We start from the raw sequence: 18,828 nt of genomic DNA, 5'->3' as shown, positions 1-18,828 counted from the left end.
GATCTAGGACATTATTTTAAAGACTGATAGTTTTCCTAAGTGTAATAGGAAACCACCAACATTTTTTTAAGCAGATGCGTGTGTGTGTGTGTGTGTGTGTGTGTGTGTGTGTGTGTGTGTATGAAAGAGAGAGACATAGAGAGATAGAGAAAGATAATGGTGTTTATATTTTGCAGGTGGTGGGATAGAGATGGCAAATGTAGATATGGGGAGATATCGAAGTAGCTCAGGTAAAGAAATGGTGGATGAAAATTATGGATATATTGAAGGCATAAATTTCAGAAATATTCCAGTGGCCTTTGACCAAAAGGCATAAAAGTGCTAACTTGGAAAATGAAAGCATTTTATCCTTTAACTTTAGCCTCTTTATTATGCTCTGACCTTTAGGGTTTTTTGAACAACCCATTTGATGATTAGAACACCTATAACCCATACCACACCATGCCGTGCCTCAAATATTGTAGGGACTTAGAACGCTTATTACTTTTGAGTAGTATTCTAGGTGGTCATGCCTTGTGGGGCTGATGCTAACTTGAAGTGAATCATCTGGAGGGAGACTATCAGCAATATGTTCCTAGGATCTTGTTCATTTCTCAAACAGCATGGTGTGGTGCGAGAAAGATCAGCTCAGGAAGGTTCTATTCTCTATTCTTTATTAGCTGTTGACCTTGGGCAAAGGGGTTTAACTTCCCTTGTATGTTTGTCCAAGTAATAACTTCCGTGCAGGACCGTTGTGGATAACAGCAGTAATGCACATGGTCATGTATTTGATGTTTTATTATGATGACTTTTAGAGCAGGGCTTGAGTTTACAGGATACAGACAGTGTTAAACACAAGGTAGTATTACTATTTTATATTTTGCCTGAAACTCAAATAAAGATGAATTTTTATAGTTACCATCAAGATGCTCAGGATAATAAGATCATTTGGGTTCCCCCAAGCATGAAGATTTCGTATCTGCCTTGCTTTAGTAGTGAAGATAATTTTTTCCTTGGCTGTTTTTGGATGTGTTGAAAACAAAGCAGTTTCCGATTCATTTAATTTTCTCTCTGTCTCATATTGATAAGTGAAGAGGAGTTCAGTGTCTCTAGGCAAATAGTTTTCACGTATCCAACATGCATCTGCAGAGGTTTTGCTGGATTGCCCCCCAGAATGCAAGGAATCTCCCCAAAGACTTTGGGCAAAGCTCTGCTCATTTTCAGCCTCTGTTAGAGTTGGAACGGGGTGTTATTCCTTCTCAAAGTCCCCACTTTACCCCACCAAGACTGACACCAGGGCATGTGTAATAGACTGGACTAGAAATTGGAGGCAATGAAATGAAATTACAGGCCTACCGCATACTGGCTGTGGGCCTTGAGTGAATGACCTGACTCTCTGAACTCCTTTGGCCGCCTGTAAAATGAGTACAATATATTACGTGCCTCACAGGATTGCCATGAAGATTAAAAAAGGCATATGTTTGAATGCCTGGCATAATGCTTGGTGCATAGTAGGCAGTTGTATCAGCCAAACTGACACAACAAGAAAGAAATTCATTGGCTCACATAACTGCAGGTCCAGGAGGTAGGGATGGCTTCAGGCTTGAGTTGATTCAGAGCCTACATGATCCTAGGTTTCATCTCTCAGTCCTGGAGCTTCTAGGATGGATTTGCTCTGGCTTCACATCGTGACTTCTAAATGCTTTGGGGTCTTCTCACACCATCACCCAAATAGAAGAGAGAGAAATTCCTACCATATGTTGACCATTACATTCACTATGTGTCAGGTACTATACTGAGAACTTTATTATACAAAGCACACAGGGTACAAATAAAATGGGGTGGTCCTCCCAATGCAGAAAGAGTATACTCATGCCATCAAAAAGGGAATGGATGTAAGGTTTAAAAAGAAAAAAAAAGAACCTTAACAAAATGTGTCTAGTATAGCATTTAATGATTGCTCCAAGCAAATAGGGTAAAGCAGTTATTTGACTGTAATTAGCATTATCACTCATAATGGTGCTGAGATACAGAACCGTGGTTCTCAGTGAAGGATGTGCTTGCTCCCAGGGGGCTTTTGGAAATGTCTGGAGACATTTTTGGTTGTCATGGTTGGACAGGGATACCATTAGCATCTAATGGGCAGAGGGGCCAGAGATGCTACTAAACATACACTGCACAGAACAATCTCCCACAACAAATAGGTACCTGGTCCAGTTCTCCAGCTGAAAAATTCTGTTCTAGCAGGCATAGCGGCCATGGAGAATAATCACTAATATTTATGGAGCAAGTTACTACATGAAGGTCACTATACTAAGCATTTTACATTATGCAGTGTCTCATTCATATGATCATGCCATTCACGGATCATACAAAGTAGGGAATGTTATTGTTCTCATCTTCAAAGGAAACTTGGACACCTGAGTGACTGGTCCAAAAGCATTAGACTAGTACGCGGTATAGTCAGGAGTCACACTCAGGTCTTCTTACTTCCAAGCCCTGTAGATATCTAGGAAGCCTAAATATCATATCCCATTAGGTTAGCCTAGTTCTCCATTAGCTTCTACGGAGCTAGGGAAGAGACGGCATTCTTAAGCTCCCTAAAGCCATTTGGATGTGCATTAATGTATGAATTCTCCTAGTCACTGGAATCTTCTGTTTTTTGCTTTTTGGGTTTTTTTCCTCTTAGTTTGGAGGACAGGCATGTATAGCCAGGGTTGTTCATCTCTCCTGGGCAGATGTACGATGATCATAGGTCATCAGGACCTTCTGGATGCTGTTTCTCCTCCTCTCCACCCACCATAAGCAAATCCAATATACTTCTGGTTTTTTTTTTCCTTGAAGAAATCCAGAGTTGAAATATAAGCTTTTTAATACAATGGAATTGCACGATAGATTGCCATTTCTTGCCCCTGGAGACCAAGAGCAGTTAGTTTATTTGGTGGCCCGAGAGACATATCGCTAATTTTGGTTGAGGTTTTTCTAGTCTTCTGTTTGTTTCTCTCCACCTCGAAGCCCGGAAACTTCAGCGAAGCACATCGGGCTGGCAGGGACTCTGATACTTTTACGGGAAGATCCAACAGACAGGACATTCCAGCTGCATCAACACCTCCCGTGGTTCTGTTCTTGGAATGTTATTGTTTAAGGAGAGGTGGCAGGTGTCCAGTAAGTTCCTCCATTAACTTTACAGCTGGCCGCTGGGTGACTTCAGCGGCAGGCTCCGCCTCACCTCCCTACTCATTTACGTTAATACCCTGGGCTTAGCACCTGCAGGAGTGAAAGCAGCTCAGGTGACATTTGGCAGAACGTACTGAATAATTACCACATGAGCGCTCCTCCTTACAAGCCAGAGAGAGTCTCTATTGTGCTTTTGACATCATTTTAAGAGAAACTTTCAGATGTGCCAAGGAATATGTGAAAATCGACATTGCATGTACAGATTCTTATTCTTAAATGGAGTGCACAAATTTGTGAAAAGGTTTTTTTTTTTTTTTTTTGGATTAAAGGCATCTGCACAGTCTTGGAAAAGGAATTATTCATTTCTAGTGTGTATCACTCTGAAAACAAGTACTTAGTGAAATGACTTTTCATCGGAGAAGAAAATTGTTTTTCCCTCTTACAGATGAGTGTATAGGTCAAAGGACCCCTATTCTAATATAAATCTTTGAATATTCTCTATTTCTCTTCTCATCTGAGCTACTTAGTAATCTCTCATTTCTGAATATTTTATAAAGCATACACTCATTCCTATTAAAGAGTTGAAAGCCAATTAACAAATAAAATGTATTCCATTCTTCCTATGTTGAGCAGAGAGAAACTTGAACAGAGAGAACTTGATCCAGGGGCTGGATCTCACACTCAAATGAAATCAAGAGTCAGATGCTCAAGTGACAGAGCCCCCTAGGTGCCCCTGGGGCCATCGTTTTTGAGAAAAATTTTTGTGTGTATTTTTTATTTTATTTACTTATTTTTCCAGTTTTCTTGAGATCTAATTGACATATAGCTTTGTTTAAGTTTAAATTGTACAAGTATATATTGCGAAGTGATTACCACTATAAAGTTTGTTAATATCTTCATCGCCTTACATAATGTGTGTGTGGTGAGAACATTTAAGATATACTCTATGAGCGACTTTAAAGGACACAATAAAGTATTGTTGATTGTAGTTGCCTTGCTGGACATTAGATCCCCAGAACTTCTCCATCTTCTAACTGGAAGTTTGTACCCTTTGACCATCAACTCCTCAGTTTCCCCACCCCTGACCCCCAGCCCCTGGTATCCACTACTCATCTCTTTCTGTGAGTTCAGCTTTGTTATATTATACACACAAGTGAGATCATAAGGAATTTGCCTTTCTCCATCAGACTTATTTCCCTTACCATTATGTTCTCAAAGTCCATCCATGTTGTTACAAATAGCAGGGTTTCCTTCTTTTTTTATGGCTCAGATTACATTGTGTGTGTGTCTGTGCACAGACACGCCACATTTTCTTTATGCATTTCATCCGTTGGTAGACACTGTGCTGTTTCCATGTCTTGGCCATTGTAACCAATGCTACAGTGAACACGAGGCTCACATATTGGGTTAGTGACTTCATCTTCTTTGGATAGATACCCAGAACTAGAATAGCTGGATGCATGTGGTAGTTCTGTTTTTAATTATTTGAAGAACCTCCGTACTGTTTTCCACAAGGCTGTACCAATTTCTATTCCCATCAACAGGGCACAAGGGTCTCTAGACTTTCCTCCCCATTCTCATGAACACTTGTTATCTCATGTCTTTTCCCTAATAGCTGTTCTAACAGGTGTGAGATTGTATCTTATTCTGGTTTTGATTTCCCTAATGGTTAGTGAGACACTGGGCATTTCTTCACATACATGTTGGCCATCTGTATAATGCAGCCATCTTCCTGCAGGTGATGATCCACTGGTATAGGTGACCAATTTACCTGTGATGGTACCTCACATTCTAGAAGGGTCTAGCAAATAAAAAGGAGCCATTTTCTTCTTTCATCAAGCATTCGTTGAATTCTCCCTAGGAGCATCATGTGGTTCTAAGCACTGCGGACATAGCAGTGAATAAAGCATATATGTGTTCTGTCAGTGTGAAATTCACTCCGTAGAGAAAAGGGGATTTGGACAATAATAGACATTTTAAAAAGAAAAATAGATGTTAGATTGTGTAAGGCCACAACAAACAATAAGATCATTCAATAGAGAGTCCCCAAAGAGGGGGTGCAATTTTAAATAGGGTGAGCAGGACTGGCTTTGCGAACCGAGTCAGTGATGCCAACAAAAGACCTAGTAGGAATCGTGATGGGGGGAGCTTTCCAGCCAGAAGAAGGACGTTGGGAAAAGGTGCCGAGGGGGGTAGATGTGGAGTGTGCAAAGAAAAGCCAGGAGACTGACATGACCAGAGCGGAATAAGGGAGGGGGGCACGATGTTTGTAAAGGAAGAGGTGGATCGGTGTCAGGCCGTGTGGGGCTTGCAGCCGCTGTAAAGAATTTGGCTTTTTGTCTTAGCTGGGTGGCCGTTGTAGGCAGGGAGAGATGGGAACCACTGTGAGGTTTGAAGAAGCAGTCCCCAAGACCTTCCCTGCTTCTGACCTCAATTACAAGTCCAAGCGTTCCCACAACCAAAGGCTTCATAATTTGCTCGAATGATTCGGAGCTCCCTGACATCTATGGAACTGGTGTCAAAGCTTCTAACACTGAGGGTTACACAGTCACTAACATCAGATAAGGCAAGAGTATATGGTGGTGAGTCCAGAGAAGTGCCTGGCATAGAGATTCTGCATCTTGTCCCTGTGGAGTCAGAATGCTGTACTTTCCTCATATCAGTATGTGACCGTACACGCAGACTGTTGTCAACCAGGAACGCTCCCCAGCCACAGCGTGTAGACTTCTTATTGGGGCTCCATCCCATGCTTGATTGGTTGATTCATTGATTGCCTGCATGGCTGATCCTAGGCTCTGGGACAGCTGATAGCACGTGACCCAAAGCCTCACCCTAAATCCCATTGTTACTATTTGTCTAACCCAAGAACCCAGGCAAACACAAATTACCTCCCGTGTTGGCAAAGTCTAGACCAGATCTTTTGGACAAGATTAAATTTTTTTCCTCCACAGGAAGCGGTTAGCAAAGAAGCGACATGGTCTGAATATTTTTTTTCTTTAACTCAGACTAAAAGCAGTTAGGAGGGGGCATGGCAGTGCTCACCGTAAAGACAAGAATGGCTGCAAGTAACAATGAACGTGGGCTTAGGTGTTTGGATACGGACATGTTTTGAAGCTAATGCCCAGAGGATGTACTGACTGACTGGACGTGGGTGAGGAGACAAAGAGGGGAATCAGGGTCCTCCGGGGAGCCGTGGAAACTGCACAGGAATGCCCGGGGGTGGGGGGGGCGCCGGTGTGGAGGTGATAGGACTTCAGTCTGGGGCATATGAACTTCAGGGTTTGTTCAGAAGTTTCCCTCTGTTGCTCACCTGGCTTTTCATTCTCTGGGGGATCAGTAAAGCCACACGTGGTGTTTGGGTTTAGAAACTGTGAAAAGCCCTTCCGTTTCATCCCACTGCTTATAGAGCACTAGAGCGGGAAGAACGGGGTGGCGGGGGGGGGTGCTCCCTAAGGTCTGGGTCAGGGCATCACATGGGAAGCAAACATGGGGGAAAAGTGTTGGTTTTTTGACTTTATGTGTTACATGATTAAGAACAGATGTCCTAAGGGCACCTGGGTGGCTCAGTCGGTTAAGCATCCAACTTTGGCTCAGGTCATGATCTCACAGTTCGTGGGTTCAAGCCCCGCGTCGGGCTCTATGCTGACAGCTAGCTCAGAGCCTGGAGCCTGTTTCAGATTCTGTGTCTCCCTCTCTCTCTGACCCTCCCCTGCTCACACTCTCTCTCTCTCTCAGAAATAAGTAAATAATTTAAAAAAAACAGATGTACCAAAAAACTATCAGTGTCTCTTACACTAGCGATGTTTTATGACTTCGGATTGTTTTGGGTTGGTTTTGTTTTCATAAACTCTCAAGTCAACACACAAGGGTTAGAATTTAAATTTAAAAAATGATAATGGTGTGGGGGGCACCTGGGTGGTTTTGTCAGTTGAGTCCGACTCTCAGTTTCAGCTCAGGCCACGATCTCTGGGTTCATGAGATGGAGCCCCACATCGGGCTGGGCTCTGTCTGATCTACGGGAGCCTGCTTGGGATTCTCTCCCTCTCTCCCTGCCCCTCCCCTGCTTGTGTTTGTCTCTCTCTTTCTCTCTCTTTCTCAAAATTAAATAACTAAATAAATGTTAAAGAATAAACCTTTTTTAAAAAATTAAAAAATGATAATGGCAGCTTCTGTACACATTTAAGGGAACCGTTAGGAAGCCTGGTGACGGGGATGGTGCAGCCACGGGAGAAGGGACAGCGTGTGTTCTGGAACCTTATCTTCATCTCATGCACTGAGCTGATGGGCTTTGTTTAAGGTGCTAACACTCCCGACACAGTATACCTGGCTGCAGCCAGCTGAGAAACAAATCCCCCAGTCATTTGCATTATAATCTTTGTTTAATGAAAGCTGCTGCTTTCCTAAAGGGAGAATCACATTCCCGAATTCATAGCTCCATTCACAAAGAAGAGGTTTGTATTACTCTGTGTTCATAGCTCCCGAGCCTCAAACATAGACTTTCTTCCCCAGCCACATGCCTTCCTCTGCCATGCATCTTTCCTTTGCTTTCCCACTGTTTCAGGCTGTGATGACCCACCGTTTCCGTCCGGGCAAAGATGTGAACGTGCTTCCCTCCTGAAGATTTCCCTGAAGACCACCTCTCATTGGCTTTGACATTTTATTTTTTTATGTTTTTTTTTTTAAATTTATTTCTGAGAGAGAGAGACAGCATAAGCAGGGGAGGGTCAAAGAGAGAGGGAGACACAGAATCAGAAGCAGGCTCTAGACTCTGAGCTAGCTGTCAGCACAGAGCCCGACGCAGGGCTTGAACCCATGAACCATGAGATCATGACCTGAGCTGAAGTCAGACGCTTAACCGACTGAGCCACCCAGGTGCCCCAACATTTTAAAGGGTTAAAATGACAACAAATGCTCAGTAGATGCTTATCTTGACTTGAGATCCTTTGCTAAAGATAAAACACAATTTCCTCGCCCTAAAAGGTTTGTCTGTGGAAACTTCGAGAGGTAGAAAACTTGACCATGATTCCAGCATATGAGGGAACTGAATGAGACTTTCTGTCTTCCGTACCTCTGTCCCACACCACCTGGCACAGGGCTCCAGGAATCCCAGCCACGTTTCCCCAAATGTGGGATCGTTTTAGTGATTGAGGCATAACATTAAGTGAATGGAATCTTACAGTGACAAAGTCATTTTCTTCTCTTTTTTTAGTTTACGTTTAAGTTTTACTTATTTATTTTGATAGAGAGGGAGAGTACATCATCAGGAGAGGGTCAGAGAGAGAGAGAGAGAGAGAGAGAGAGAGAGAGAGAGAATCCCAAGCAGGCTCTGCACTGGCAGCTCAGAGCCAGACTCAGGGCTCAAACTCACAAACCATGAGATCATGACCCGAGCCAAAACCAAGAGTCAGATGCTTAGCTTATTGAGCCACCCAGTTCTTAATTACCTTTTTGATCCTTTTGGTTAAATTATAGAGAAACATTTCAGTGAGGTGTTGGCACACCTTGAACACGTATTCTAACACTTTCTACTTTACTTGTGTTACTAACAAGTGAGCAAATGTCCCGCTTAGATCCTCGCCAAGAGGGTCTGGTTAGAGGTTAATACCATATTTTGTTTTTACTGTATTTCTTTTCACATCTGCCTTCAACTTACAGTTGAGCATACTGGCTTATGATATTGATTTGGTGACTCATTTATAATACATTTGTTTAAGGGAGAAGAGAACTGAGTTGATTAAACAAGTATTAAATAAAGTGGCCCAAAGATTTGACAAGCTAATGAGAGTCGTATGAGAATGACTGATGTGCTCAGAAGCCGGAGTGGTGCAGTGACACATCACATAGTGTCTTACATTGATTTCTGTTTTTCCCCCACTGGCCTCAGCGAAGGACAGGAAAATTGTCACTGCTGCTGTTAGCAGCAGCCTCGATTACCTGATCTCCAGTCAAAACACACGTGCGTGCATAGGCGCACACATAATCACACCTATACACGGCCACCTTGTCTCAAGCTGAGATCCACTAGGTGATGCATCAACAATTGGGACAGGCAAGACCCCACAGACCGGTGCAGGATGTCCTCTCTGCTTCAGTGTGAATACCGTCCGTGGTGAATCCACATCTCCCCTGGACGCACAGTCCACCTTGTGCACACAACCTCTCCACCGCTGAACCATGAGTTAGGTGCTCCCTCAACCCCTTATCGTGGTCTTATTTATTTCAGTGGTTTTCAGCTGGGGACATTTTGCCACCTTGGGGACATTTATCAATGTCTGGAGACATTTTTCATTGTCTCAACCAGGGGATCCTACTGTCATCCAATGGGTAGAGACCAGAGATGCTGCTACACGTCTTACAACTCATAGGACAGTCCCTGCAATAAAGAACGATCTGGCCATGTGATATTGCTGATGTCAGCTGCACCAGTGGAGAGAGCCCCTGTTCTGTGTTACGAGTTTCTTCCCCAGCTTTTTCTTCAAGATGGGGCTGCCAAAACCCATGTGGTTAAAGCCTTTTTTACTTTGTTTTGTGTTTCTCTGTGTGTATTTTCTTTCTTTTTAAAAAAAAATTTTTGAGGTTTGTTTTTGAGAGAGACAGAGTGTGAGTGGGGGAGGGGCAGAGAGAGAGGGAGACACAGGATCCAAAGCAGGCCCCAGGCTCTGAGCTGTCAGCACAGAGCCTGACGCGGGGCTCGAACTCACAAACTGCGAGATCATGACCTGAGCTGAAGTCGGATGCTTAACCGACTGAGCCACCCAGGTGCGCCCCAGTCTGTGTGTATTTTCTTAGCCGTAGTGTCTCTGGCATGCTGCAGCCACAGGTGGGAGACAAGCCCTGTGCTCACTTCACTTCTGCAATGTTTTGCTCCTAATTTTGTGTCTCTCCTGAAAAGTGCCTCTGATCTGTATCCCACCCGTTTTTGGCTTCCTAATTTGCTTTGTTACCAAGTAATGTTGACACCCACCCCTTTCCCTTATCAGGGCACCTCTGACCAGTATGGCTCACAGCACCAAGATGTTGGTCTTGAACCTGTTCACTCACCTAGGTCTTGTTTAGCCAAATAAATTATAAACTTCTCGGGGAAAAAGCCTGTTTCTTTACCATTACATCCATTGCTAGAGCCCTTATGATTTGCCTTATGTTTGTCTGACAAGTACCTTATTCTTTCAAATAGAATATGTAATTGAAAATGTGAAATGTAACATTGATTTAATAACCACTTTGCAGGAGTAGAGAGAAGAACGCCATAAATATACATGTTGAGTATGAGATACATCCTGCTTGTAACAATGTCCAAATGTTCAAAACACACAGGGACACACACACATGCACAGAATACATCGTGCAGGTGAGGGAATGAGGAACCCACTGGCTTTCCCATCTCATAAGCTTGTTTATTTATACTGTCTGCTGTGGGATCATTTATTTTGGTTTTCGTAAGTTCAGTCCCATTAGTATTTTTCCAATATGGTATGTCAGTGTGACATGTCACTGGCACAGAGAGGGGACAGTTTCCAAAGTTGGGCACGTGTGCCTATAGGAAGGGTTGTGGGGGGGGGGGGTGACTTTGCAGAGCGAAGCCTGTCATCCCCCTGAGCTCACACTGGGCCCCAGAGCTCCTGGAACGGAGGCTGCCCCTCTCTGGTCACCCGCTCCCCAGTGTGTTGCTTGCCTTCGTCCCACCTCTGGGCATTCTCTGTGCAGTTCTTTGTCAGACTGCTCTTCCTCCCATCTCTTCCAGAAGCCTCAGTTTCAATAAAACTTCCTCCAGGAAGCCAGAGTCAAGTTCTTAATTACACCTTTTCCTAGCAACGTCTGCTATTTCACAGTTCATTTTCCAGTTAGTTATTGAGCGCCGGACATAGGTCGCGCCCTCTTGTAAGCACTGGCTGAAGATCTGTGAACAAATCCGAAGCAGATCTGGTCTACCTGGAGCTTACCTTCCAGTCGGATAACGAAGGTGCACATCAGGTGAAAGATCTCCTTTGTGCACTTTACATAGCGTATCTAACACCTTCAGTCCACTTATGTGATGGCTGTTAGCCTCCTATTTATTTCACAAAAGAAAAGGCAGGCTAAGTAATGTGTGGCAGCTAACAAAGCTGGCCAGGGGCAAGTCTGGCCAGGCAATCTGGTGCCCACTTTTGGTTCTTATTTCACTCTGCCTTGATACATACTTGCTTTGTGCACAAATGAATGAATCTCCTGGTGCTTTCTGAGCTCCTAATTTTCTTCCGGATTCTTGGCGCATCGCATAACCCATGGCTTGGAGTGACAGGTTTATCATTTAGGCAAAGTCATTCTTGGGAAATTCAAAACTGTTGTATCTCGGTATGGCCACCATGGTCTCTTGTCTGAGTCCTTATCTTCACAAAACATAGGAAAGGCCCAACTTAAACTCATTATTTTACCTTCTCTAGATTTCTATCCACTTGTTTCTGTTAGTGTAAGGTCATAAGACAGACTGTTGGGGCTTTGGGGACTACTCTGGAAACTGGAGAAAGTGTCCAAGGTAAAAGTCAGTGGGTAAAGTGAGGAAAAAAAGGAATCCAGATTGATTTTGGAAATGAAAGAATCCTTAAAGCCATTATCTATAAGTAAAGAACAGAACCTAGGAGTCACAGAATCCTTCTTCCACCACTGAGCTGGATGGCAGAGTTTCTTTAATTTTATTTAAAATTTTTTTTAACGTTTTCTTTTTATTTTTGAGAGACCGAGTATAAGTGGGGGAGGGGCAGAGAGAGAGGGAGACACAGGATCCGAAGCAGGCTCAAGGCTCTGAGCTGTCAGCACACAGTCCGACGCAGGGCTCAAACTCACAGACCATGAGATCATGACCTGAGCCGAAGTCAGACGCTTAACCGACTGAGCCACCCAGGCGCCCCTGGATGACAGAGCTCCTGATGAGCTTCTGATTCATGGACAGTAATGGGAACCCAGGTGCATAGCTGTCTTTGAGAGCAGGAAGGCAAAGTACTGGGATTGTGCTTAGAACCAAGAAACAGCTCTTTATTAACCTTTGCTCCTTGATTAAACAAAAAAACACAACACATCAGCAATGAGTTAGCCTAGAATGAATGGTTTCCTGCCCATATTGACAACAATTAATTGGAAATTCTGATTCTAGTTGACTTAGCTTAGCGAATGTGAACAAGAATCCCGATCTCGTGTGAAATAAGTGGGTCTGGTTTCATGGCGTTTTCCAGTGTATGGAACTTCTCGGAACTAGATTTTCAGGAGCTTTTTGCTTTTGTTTTCACAGGATGTGTGAAACTGGGGAAGGGCTGTTTATCTTTCAAACGCGAGATGGGGAGGCCATCTACCAGAAAGTCCACTCCGCTGCCTTGGCGATCGCTGAGCAGCACGAGCGCTTGCTGCAGAGTGTGAAAAATTCAATGGTATGTCTGGAATTCCTTCCTTATGACCCAGCATATGTATACTCCTGTAGAATGCAATCTTAGCATCTTTATGCTGAAAAACATGGCCCGCATTATTTGAGCAGATGGCTTACTCCTGTACTCAGCCGTGTATTACTTGGATTAAATGCCATCCTTGCAAAGCCTGAAGAGCCAGCCGGTAACAGAGTAAGCATACATCACTGTTTGTCTTCTTTGTGCCTCAGTTATTATTACGTGTGTGTGTCGTAACCAGCTTCGGCTCCTACAGCAAATACCATAGGACTACATGGCTTATAAACAACAGAAATTAATTTATTTCTCACTGATAGCTTGAGCAAGGCACCAGCCTACTCAGCGTCTGGTGGCACCCACTTCCTGGTTCATAGACGATGGTCTTTTCTGTGTCTCACTGATGGAAGGGGAGAGAGATCTCTCTGAGTCTCTTTTATAATCCTTATTGTGAGGCATCTGCCCTCATGACCTAATCACCTCCCAAAGGCCCTCCGTCCTAACACCATCATCACCTAGGGGGGGTTAAGATTTCAGTATGTGAATTTTGGGAGGGGACATAGTCATTAGTCTGTTGCAGTGAGTATGTTCATCAGAATCAATTTGGATGCATATGGACATCTAAAGACCCAACTATGTAGATGATCTTCCTGTAGCTATATGTTTATAGCAGTACCACATGGTATGATTTCAACAGGGGCCACAGAGAAGAGGGGTGAAGGGGAATGGGGGGAAAATGTCAAAAGCTCAAAACCAGAAGACTCTGTTGATATGAGACTTTGGGCTCCATGTAGGACATCTCTCAATTTTTTTCCAGAGAAGTCTAGGATTTGAGTCTGTATATAATATCTTGTTTGTAACTGCTGGAAATTAATGCTAGGTAAAACCAACAAGAAAACAGTAATACTCTGTGGTCCATAGGCAACATGTCCGGAGGCTCTGTTCTTCCCAGAGCCATGTGCCTCCCATCCCCGGTTGATCAGCCTTCATAGACATTGATATATAAAGATACCACAAACACAAATACACGTAGAAGTTTGGTGGGAACATCTGCCCTGTTCATTGCATTGTGTTAGGAGCCGTGACTTGCACAGAGAATGATGATTCATGAATTTCTTCTTTAAGAAGAATAAATTCACAAAATCTTAAATTAATACACAACAGTTAAATGATGCAAGTCATGCATCATGGCTGCGAACACACCCCTAGAGCCTCATATCTGGAAGGAAATCTGCAAAACCAAAAGGAACTAGGTTGGCATGGTGCGATTAGGGTGGTTTGAAAGTTTATGATTTAAACATGTGAGGTGGTTGGATTTAAAGAGAGGGGAAGGCATACCAGTAAGATGATCTGTCCCTGAGCAGCCTCAGATTATTCCCAAATGACTTATTTATGCAGTGGTCTGGGATTTTAGAGCAGAGATCAGCAAAACTTTCTGTAAAGGGACAGCTGGTAAATATTTTGGGCTTTGTGAACCAGGATGGTCTTCATTGGAACTACTTAACTCTGTCATTGTAGTGTAGAAGCAGCTATAGGTAAAAACATTCTCAATGGGTGTGGGTCTGTTGCAAAGAAACTTCATTAATGGGCACTGAAATTCACATTTCATGTGAGTTTCACATATCATGAAATGCTCTTCTCTTGATTTTTCTCCCTATCTCAAAATATTCTTTTTGAACTAATACAGTCTTGGTATCCATTTCCCCATATGCTTACCAATTCTGGATATTGCAATAAAGATAGATAAATGGATGGACAGATGCATGAATGGATGGATAGTTGTAAAGCAGAATTTGGGGCTCCTGGGTTGCTCAGTCGGTTGAGCATCCGACTTCAGCCCAGGTCATGACTGCGTGGTTCACGAGTTTGAACCCTGCATCAGGCTCTGTGCTGACAGCTCAGAGCCTGGAGCCTGCTTCAGATTCTGTGTCTCCCTCTCTTTCTGTCGCTCCCCACCTCGCGCTCTGTCTTCCTCTCACTCAAAACTAAGTAAAAACATTTAAAAAAATAAAGTAGAATTCAAGTCACTTGGAACTTAATAGGGCAACATGTCATTGCTTTAAAGTTGTATAGCTATCCCGTTAGATGGCTTTAAACATCTGAAGAAATTTTTCCAAGATTACCTTATTGGTAAAGCCATCAATTAGCATAAATTGTTTTGTGCTTGAAAGGCAAGTTCTTCATGTATATGTTTTTCCATTTACAACCTCCTCATTACTTCCACTAAAAATTAATCAGGAATATGAGTAATCCGTTTAGATCACCCCTTTGCAAATTTAACTGGCAAATAATGTTGTTTGCTCTTAATTTGCTGTGTGCTTAACGAGTTCCAAAAAACGAGTGCAATTTTTAAAGCAACAACATCCTGGTTTAGATGGAAATGAGTCAGCATCAAAATGGGATCCAAATCTCAAGGAAGTTCCACGGGGATTATGAAATGCTTAAAATTCATGTACTTGGATCAACCCCTGATTTGGGGAGAAAAGAGGTGCCCCAGGACAATGAAGCAAATGAAAACGACCCTGCTGGGCCGCCCTCCCAGGTTCCAGTTCTGCACTTTCTAGTAACTGGTGATGGATGCACATAGACCTGGGTATATTCTCAACGGGGAATTGCACGTACACCACTACCAGCTTGCCTCTCTGAGATAGTCAAGGTCATAAATGGAGAAAGATGAGATGCTAACCGCTGGGCTTAGCCTCATTATTAGGATGCCCTAACCCACCGTTGGTGGCTTCTGTTGTAAAACTCCCAAGATGCCTCTACAAACAGAAGCTTTACCGCAGAACCCGTGCCGGTTTGAAGCTGTAGCCTTAAATGAGTTGGTTTGGACCAGACTTGTGACCTGAATCCCAGCGGTCACAAAGAGGAAGCTTGTGGGTCCAATAACAACAACAACAGCATTAATAATAGTAATAGGGATACGCTGAGCTGGGCTCCAAAGATGTCATGTCCTAATCCCTGGAACCTGTGAATGTGATTTACGTGGCAGAAGGGACTTTGCAGATGTGGCCAAGTTCAGGCTCTTGAGATGGGGAGATTATCCGAGCTCATTCAGGTGGACCCAGTGTCATCACAAGAGTCCTCATGGGAGGGAAACAGGAAGAAATAGAGTTGGAAGGTGGTGTGATGATGGGAGCAAAGAGAGAGAGGGAGGGAGAGAGAGATTTGGTTTGTGTGCTGATGACTTTGAAGATGGAAGATATGTGACCCAAAGGATGTGGGTGCCCTGGATGCTGGAAAGGAAGGGGACAGATTCTGCCCCAGAATCTCCAGAAGGACCCAGATTGGCCAACACCTTGAGTTTAGCTCGGTGAACTGACTTTGGACATGTGGCTTCCAGAGTTGTGTGAGGAGACAGATTTATGTTGTTTGAAGCCACCAAACCATGGCAATTTGTGACAATAGCCATAGGAAACTAGTACGATAATGATTTCGATAATAAGAAAAATGTATCTTGTCTCCACTGTGTAATCAGCAGCATTTTAAGGACTTTCTAAGCCTACAACCACTGCTGTATGGCAGGCCAGGGCCACCAGCCTGGAAGCTGGAATTTGGAGCAAGTGTCCCAGTATAGCCCCCACTTTTCTACGTATCTCCCAACGAAGCCCCAGACCTATTTTTTTTCTCCTACATGAGATTAGCTTGCTGCTGTTCTAAAAATCCCAACTTTGTGGCCAACATTTAAAAACTGAGAGATTTCACCTAAAATTCAGATTCCTGTGTTATCTTGAAGAGTGCGAAGTTGTGACAGCACTGATTCCCACGAGTCAGCAACCGCCAGATGAGCCCAGTACTGTTTGACGTCTGTGGGGCAGATTGGGGGTCTTCACTTCCTCAAGGTCCCTACCCCTCCCTGTGGTTCCTCTCCGCAAGTGGTCCTTCTCTGAGCACTGGCTGCCCATGCTGCGGCCAGTGGATGTCTTGCACAGATTACTCCATGTCTTCATTTTCATTTGCTGTGCAACGAAGTACCACTAACAACGCACCTAATGCAACACACATTTATTATCTCATAGTTGCTGTGGGGCAGGCGTGGCTTAGCTGGGCCCCCAGCTTTAGTTCCTCACAAGGCCGAGATGCTTCAGGTTCATCTCAAGGCTAGAATGGAGAAGGATCCACCCACAAAGTCACGTGGTTGTTGGGGGGGGGACTTAGTTTCATGTCACAGTATGATTGAGGGCCTCAGTTTGTTGCTGGCTGCAGCTTGGAGGCCACCCTCAGCTCTTTACCGCACAGGCCTTCCCACTCCCTCCCCCCTCACTTCATCAAAGCCAGCAAGAGGGAGAGTCTCCTCACAGGCCGGAGGCCACAATGCTAGGTGTCATAACCACACAAGGGACATCCTGTTAGCTGTCAAGTCCTTTCCGAGGTCAGGGGAGTGGCCCACACAGAGTGTGAACACCTGGGGGGTAGACCGTGGAGGCCGCCATCATGGCGTCTGATCCCACACCACACAACCTTCTGGGATAATTTATTTATTCAGTGCTTTGATTTCACCCTTTTAAATATGTTCCCGCCTTAGGGTGTCCTACTAATAATGCCGGGCATTTACTGGCATCTGCCCGTGGTCTCATCGGTCGTAACGGCCAGCACCATTTACAAGGCCTCTTGCGATATGGCAGGCACTTCACTTGCTTTCTCCCTCATCTCCACCTTGACTGGAAGGTAAACTCATTCATTTGTTCCTTCCTATTCGTGTGTTCCTTCCAGAATGTTTATTGAGGGCCTGAGGTACTCTGATCTGTGCTCCAGGCTGCAGTGGCAAATAGGGGGCTCACGCTCCCATGGGGTCGCAATTGGAGACTATTCTCTGTGCCCCTTGACCTAGAAGGAATCCCAGTGCCTCTCAGAGAGATGAGGCCACACGCGGAGTGGTTCAGTCACCTGCCTGCCATCACTGAGCTCATTTCTACGGGAGTCAGGGATCCAGGCTCCTTTTGTCTGGTCCCTGACCCGCTGCCCCTGGGTCACAGTGCCTCACTCCCTTGGAGACTTTGACAGCTTTTCTCTCCCTCGGGTGTCCCCACTGAGAGCTATCCTAGAGCTTTCACATTACCCTGAATATCAGCGTGCCTTTCTGAAATATCTGTCAACTTGATGCCTTTCAGAAATCACCGTCACTGTTACAAGAAATCCCGTTTTTAAGGGTAGTTTTGAACCCAAATGGCAATCTTATGTCTCAAAATGCCTCTCTCCAGTTCTCGCTTTTTAAATGCGACGTGTTGTTCTGCTGTCCTAGGGAGTGCTGGCTGGGGCCGGGGTGTGTGTGTGTGTGTGTGTGTGTGTGTGTGTGTGTGTGTGTGGCTGGAGTGTCAGGGGAAGGACCAACTGTTGAATGAGACTGAGCCACAAGGACTTGTCTGCCCACCAGCTGCCAGCTGCCCCCGCGGGAGAAGCTGCCGGGGACTCTGCGGGGACAGCTCGGGACTCCCTCAAGCAGCTTGGCTATTTTTGCCACCTTGGAGATCAGAGTCTGTGACAGAGTCTAATTTTGGAACAAGGAGTGGCAGTGTGTGGGATGTTCCTCATTCCTCGCTGGGGCCTGTCGTTTTTAGAATTTCCTTCAAGGCACATCGAGTGACAAGGTGGAGAAAGACTAAGTTAGCAGGCTCTCCGGGTGGGGCTCCACGGTTTTATCTAGCAACCCCTGCCCGTGGTAGTGACATCATCGAGGCCCCAGGGCACGATATCTTCCCCTGTACTCTGGAGCCCTGGACTGGATCCAGGTTTGAGAGCTGTCCTGAACCATTCTCTACCACCTCTTTTTTTCTTTGTTTGTTTGCATGATTGATAGATTTACTGCCAAACTTGGTTCTGCAAATGAAGTGTAATGAATTTGGAGAATTCAAGTGACATTCTTCCACAATTCTGGAAACCAAAGGGGCTCTTACTCAGAGTCTAATTTAAAAAGCTATAGGGCACTTGTGGGGATGAGCACTGGGTGTTATTTGGAAACCGATTTGACAATAAACTATTTGTAAAAAAAAAAAATAAGTAAATTTAAAAAATAAAATAAAAAGCTACAGGGGCACCTGGGTGGCTCAGTCGGTTAAGCATATGACTTTGGCTCAGGTCATGATCTCAAGGTTCGTGGGTTTGAGCCCCGCATCAGGCTCTGTGCTGACAGCTCAGAGCCTGGAGCCTATTTCAGAGTCTGTGTTTCCCTCTCTCTCTGCCCCTCCCCCGCTCACAGTCTCTCTCTCTCTCTCTCTCTCTCTCTCTCTCTCTCTCTCTCTGTGTCTCTCAAAAATAAATGAACATT

At 44.5% G+C, this 18,828-nt stretch overlaps 1 protein-coding gene across 1 annotated transcript in view; it reads left to right on the top strand.

Moving 5' to 3' along the window:
• The window catches only part of DOK5 (docking protein 5), a 158,665-nt gene that overhangs the window by 109,056 nt on the left and 30,781 nt on the right, over nt 1-18,828 (top strand). Inside the window, exon 6 of the mRNA XM_039230028.1 lies at nt 12,419-12,554. Within this exon, the coding sequence (XP_039085959.1) occupies nt 12,419-12,554 (136 nt within the window). The remainder of the gene's footprint in view (nt 1-12,418; nt 12,555-18,828) is intronic.

The sequence above is a fragment of the Hyaena hyaena genome, unplaced genomic scaffold (assembly GCF_003009895.1).
Source record: "Hyaena hyaena isolate Hyena2069 unplaced genomic scaffold, ASM300989v1 scaffold_42, whole genome shotgun sequence".
In the NCBI taxonomy this organism is placed as follows: Eukaryota; Metazoa; Chordata; class Mammalia; order Carnivora; family Hyaenidae; genus Hyaena; species Hyaena hyaena.
This window is presented reverse-complemented; position numbering and strand designations above follow the sequence as displayed.